Here is a 5,000-nt window from a genome sequence, read left to right on the forward strand (position 1 = left end):
GAGGAAATGCCAAAAACAGAATAAAGTGCAAAAAAAATTGGTAGCAATGATTATGCTGCCGCATTGTGCTGTGAATTTATTTAATAATAATAATAATTTAAAAAATAAGTTTTTTTAAAAAAACATTTTAGTGTGCCAATGATTATGCTCCCCCCTGCTAGCGTCACACCAAAATTGTACCGGGGGCGAAAATTGTACCGCCTATACGTAATCCGCGTTAGAATATTCCAAACCTGCCTGGCAACGGACGATCGCGTCGAACGTTTCCTGTCAACGGACGATCGCGTCGGATGATGAGTAGGAAGGTTCATGAACATTCGCGAACATTCACGCTAATTCATTGAGTGTCACAAGAAGAAAAAAAATGTAATAGATCCATTTATTTTCCTTATTTTACAAATGACATTTATTAGCGTTGCTAACTTTATATTTGTATTGTATTTAATTGTTTAATCGCATTTAGCTAGTAAACTGAGTGTATTAACACAAGCTAGCTAGACTATTATAATAATAATAATAATTGATAAGTTTTTTATAGCGCAGTAACTATGATACACTTTAAACACTCAGTTTACTAGCTAAATTCAATGCAATACAAATATAAAGTAAAAACAACTGTTATCTGTCTTATGTTATTTCGTCTTTGGCAACATGAGCGCGAATGTTTTTTGAAACCTGAAGCTTGCCTGCTGACACGTTAAAACTCAACTGCCATGAGCAAAGAGCAAAACCATTTGTACATAGTGTAGGCTACAGTAGCCTATTCGATATTGAATGAAGTAGGTTACTTTACACTCCCTGTCACTGTACAGAGTAGACGATATGAATTGCTTGTACAGCACCTTAAAAAACTCACTGTAGCCTATATTCAGAGGCACACCCAGCCTCGCTTTCAATATAACATGCACTCGCATTCTGTAAACACCATCAGTAAATAATAATATGAAAACAATATAAAATATCTTTCAACAAGAAAAAAATATTTGTTTACTGTAAATGGATAAAGGTCAACAAATGCGCAATTTTCAGCTGTCAGAAATGCGTTGTAATCACTTGTATTCCTCACCCTGCGTTCACACCAAAAGATGCAAAAAGTTGACGCGCGTCGTGATCCCATTCAAAGTGAATGTAGAGATGCGTTGCTGCTTTGCTGCCGATGCATTTGCTGCCGAGAAAACGGGCAGCAAAACTTGATTTTGCGGCGCGTCAAAATCTGATTTGCGGCGCGGCATGGGGCGCGTTCACGTATTTTGCGGCGCGTCAAATGCTGCTCGAGTTGAAATATTTCAACTTTTGCCGCGCCGCAAAACCTTTGCCTCGCTGCAAACGTGATGACAGCCAATCAGCGTTCAACAGCGTTGCCACTGAGGCGTTGCCACTGAGTGACATGCCGTAACAGCCAATCAGTGTTACTTAAATGGAGGAGAAGATAATAATTGCAGTCTCCGCATACCCGGTGATCTTCAACACCACCGTGGCCAGTTATAAGTGTCCAATACATATATATTTAAGCAATAGATCACGCCAGGCTGTGGTATGTGCTCATTATACCCCCTTCACCGGCCGGCGACCCTCTTCACAGTGGTATAATGAGCACATGCCACTGACTGAATTGATGTAGCCTATTGCTTTTATACAACGGTTACTATTATGGCGAAACGAAAGTCATAGACACACTACATTTAAAAAGAAACCAAGAAAGTCAAAATAGCCGTTTAATTAAAGAATACAAAATAGTAGGCCTAGTCCCTCCTGGCTGCCGCTATGCATCGATGGTCGCTACAGGGCTCCAGATTAACTTTTTCCTTGGGTGCACTGGTGCGCCTAAATTTTTAATTTGGGCGCACCGGTTGCACCGTCGATATTTACGCCATTGATTAATAATATCTTGACCATTAAATAAATGCCTTAAATAAATGCCGAATCTGTATCTCTCATAAAGAATATCGTCAGACAATGCCAAGGGATCGGTTCTGTCCCGAAAAACCCTCTGTCTCCGGAGAGACGCCTGTACGATAAGTGCGTCGAGGTCCATGGGAACACCTACAAATGGTGACGCCATTATCGGAGGAGGGGCTAGGAAGCTGCGCACGCCGATATAAGTAGCCGATCTCCGGGTAGACTCGCTGAAAAGCTGCTCGCGACCAGGTTTGGTTGCGAGCGTAAGTCACCATGGTGATACAGCGACGCTTAAAGAGATCGACTTTCATGGTACAGCTAACCCAGGCTTTCAGCTCAACATACCTCGCTAACCCTCTAATCGAGCTTCGTAGTACAGGCCCCTGGATTGGGCTTCGCGGGTTTGTTTACCGGCGTTGCTATTTTTACCGGTCTTGCGTGTTCCAACGGTTTATTAGGTGTCTAATAAATCGCTGTCTAATCAATACTTCATTCACTGCCTCTTCCGTGGTTATTACAATATTATGAATAGACTGCTCTGTAAAAAAATAAATAATAATAATTATACCAGATAAATTTTCAGTCGCACCGGTGCGCCCAAATAAAATATTTGGTCGCACTACCCCGAATTCTTGGCGCATGTGCGCCCAAATTAGGCGCACTCTGGAGCCCTGCGCTATGCAACACACTTTAGCGTCCCTCCGAGAGAGAAGGCTCCGATAGAGCGGTTCGCCGGCAATTTATCCTATTGAGCAGTTCACTCGCCGTGTGCTGTATACGCTCATTATACAACAGTTGTATAAATATAAGTATAAATGTCCAACCGAGAGATCCTAGCACCGATCCTAGCTAGCAGGTCATCAAACTGGGCTGGAGTCAGCCTCAAATAGCGCTGGAAGCGTTCGCCATCCAGACGGAGCTCCTGCAGAAGACGGTGAAATTCACCGAGCTCTGTACGGCTCCGAATGGTGTCATGAATCCATAAACGACGACGAGCATTCCGACGTCTCTCCCTCTTCCACAACAGGTAAAGAGATATGATGCTCGAGTCGTAATGTCGGCCATGGTTGTGAATGAATTCAGAAGCACCGCGGGAAAAACTTGCCGCGCAGCAAAACTTTTGCGGCGCAGCAAAACCTTTTGCCGCGCCGCAAAACCTTTGCCGCGCCGCAAAACTTCGGCAGCAACGCGTTCGGGCAGCAAATGCATCTTTTGGTGTGAACGCAGGGTCATGGCTCTCAGGCTGTGAGGAAATCAGCAGCCCGCGATCGCAGCTCCTTTGATGTGAACGCGCACAGAGCGCATAGTTCAGAGCCGGACAATGATGTCGTAGTAAAGCCCTCAGGTCTACTCTGAATGTATTAACTGTGGCTAAACATCAACTGCACTGAAGTCATCATAACTTCATAAGTTCTCATTTTCAAATGATTATGAATACTATTATTGTTATTTGAAGCCGTGTCAGTCTTGACTGTGGGTGGTGTGGTCCTCTGTTTCTGCTAGTGTCTATAATACAGTAATATTTTTGTCGACATTATCAAATGAAAGAACTTTTATCATGAAGAGCACAGGTCAACGAAGCACGCTAGCTAATAAGAGGACCCGCCCACCGGCGGAAACCAGGTATTGATTGAGTGGTAAATTCGTTTCGCTCAGTAAGAAACAAAAAACGAATAAACGAACTGAAATTTTGATTTTCGTTTTTTGGACAAAACGAATAAACAAATAAATGAACTGAAATTTTGATTTTCGTTTTCCTGTCAAAACGAAAAAACGGCTGGTTTTTGGTTTCTGCTTATGTCAATTATTCCCAGAAAACAGAGTAATAAAACGTACCTTGCTCCTTTACTGATCTGGTCATTTAAGCTTGTCACAATTGGCACAAAATATCTATCCATCTTCATCATTATAATGAGTTTAGCTCAGTTAGACAGCTGCCAAGAAAAATTTATTTATTCTGGGCCTATAGTACAGTCTGTTCTGGAGTGAAAGTGTTATTATATCTGTTGTGTTTAAAATAGGAACAAACTTTGTCCTCTTACAGTTTTACAGTAGAAAAACATTTCGATAAACACCCAGGCTAAATGAAAGTGTAATGTATGTACTACTGCATGTGTTCCAGAGGCTCTGAGGCTGCAGAAGGAGAGGTTGTGGGTCCAAGATGGCCGCCAGTCTGCCCAGCTTGAGGAGTTGGTGCATTCTCTGGAGAAATGGCGTGAGGTCACTGCAGTTCACCACCCAAAAAAGCATGCCAAGCTTCATGGTGTGTATCTGTCTCTATACAGTGTATACATAACTAAATATATACCAACATATAACCAGATCTACTTTTTTTATCTTCTACTGCAGAAATGTGTTGTAGCCTACAGTAGCAAGCATGTTTTTAAGAATGAGAAGAAACATTGAACTGTTTCTGCTATGATGTTTTTTGTGTTCCACATAGTTGTTAGTATGTTTTGTGTCAGTGTCTTGGTGTGTATTGCGTGTGTGTGTGTATTTCTGTATGTTTGTGTATTTGTGTGTATTGACCAGATAAAGACATTGAGCAACAGCTAACGCAAATGCTTAAGGAATTCACGGATGGAGAATTCGTCCTAGCGCTCTCCTCCATGACCATGGAATCCCAGGTAAATTTCAATTGAATCCAACTACTATAATCTGAGAGCCAATGTGTGTTGAATTGTGTTTGTGTGTTCAGATTTGCAGTGCACACCAGTAGTCTGATTGTCTCCAAACGTGCCACAATAATTGCTCAGGGGTCAAGTGGATTTGATTGGTCACTTATAAGGTATTAGCCCTTAGGTAGCTGCGTTAGGTTTCATGTTTGCTAGCTTTTAACTATCACATGAGAACTTTAACTATCACATGTTTGCTCGAGATGAATCAGGTAAGAATTAAAAATCTTGAGCTGTTTACCGCAATGTTAGATATCAGCTTCCCCAGCTAATTAGCATTAGCTATTATGTTCACTACCTAATTAGTGTTAGCTGGCTTACATCAAGTTTGCCAGACATCACAATGAGAGAAGTCTATCCATTGAAAAGCACATACCACAGCCAAGAGAACTTACAAAATGCGTTCACTGAAATGTTCAGATGATG

At 41.8% G+C, this 5,000-nt stretch overlaps 1 protein-coding gene across 3 annotated transcripts in view; it reads left to right on the top strand.

Moving 5' to 3' along the window:
* The window catches only part of LOC132459507 (uncharacterized), a 46,613-nt gene that overhangs the window by 10,553 nt on the left and 31,060 nt on the right, over window positions 1–5,000 (top strand). For all 3 annotated transcript variants that reach the window (XM_060054103.1, XM_060054105.1, XM_060054104.1), the window contains exons 5-6: window positions 4,022–4,162; window positions 4,432–4,526. In XM_060054103.1, coding sequence (XP_059910086.1) covers window positions 4,022–4,162; window positions 4,432–4,526 — 236 coding nt within the window. The remainder of the gene's footprint in view (window positions 1–4,021; window positions 4,163–4,431; window positions 4,527–5,000) is intronic.

The sequence above is a fragment of the Gadus macrocephalus genome, chromosome 6, assembly GCF_031168955.1.
Source record: "Gadus macrocephalus chromosome 6, ASM3116895v1".
Lineage (NCBI taxonomy): Eukaryota > Metazoa > Chordata > Actinopteri > Gadiformes > Gadidae > Gadus > Gadus macrocephalus.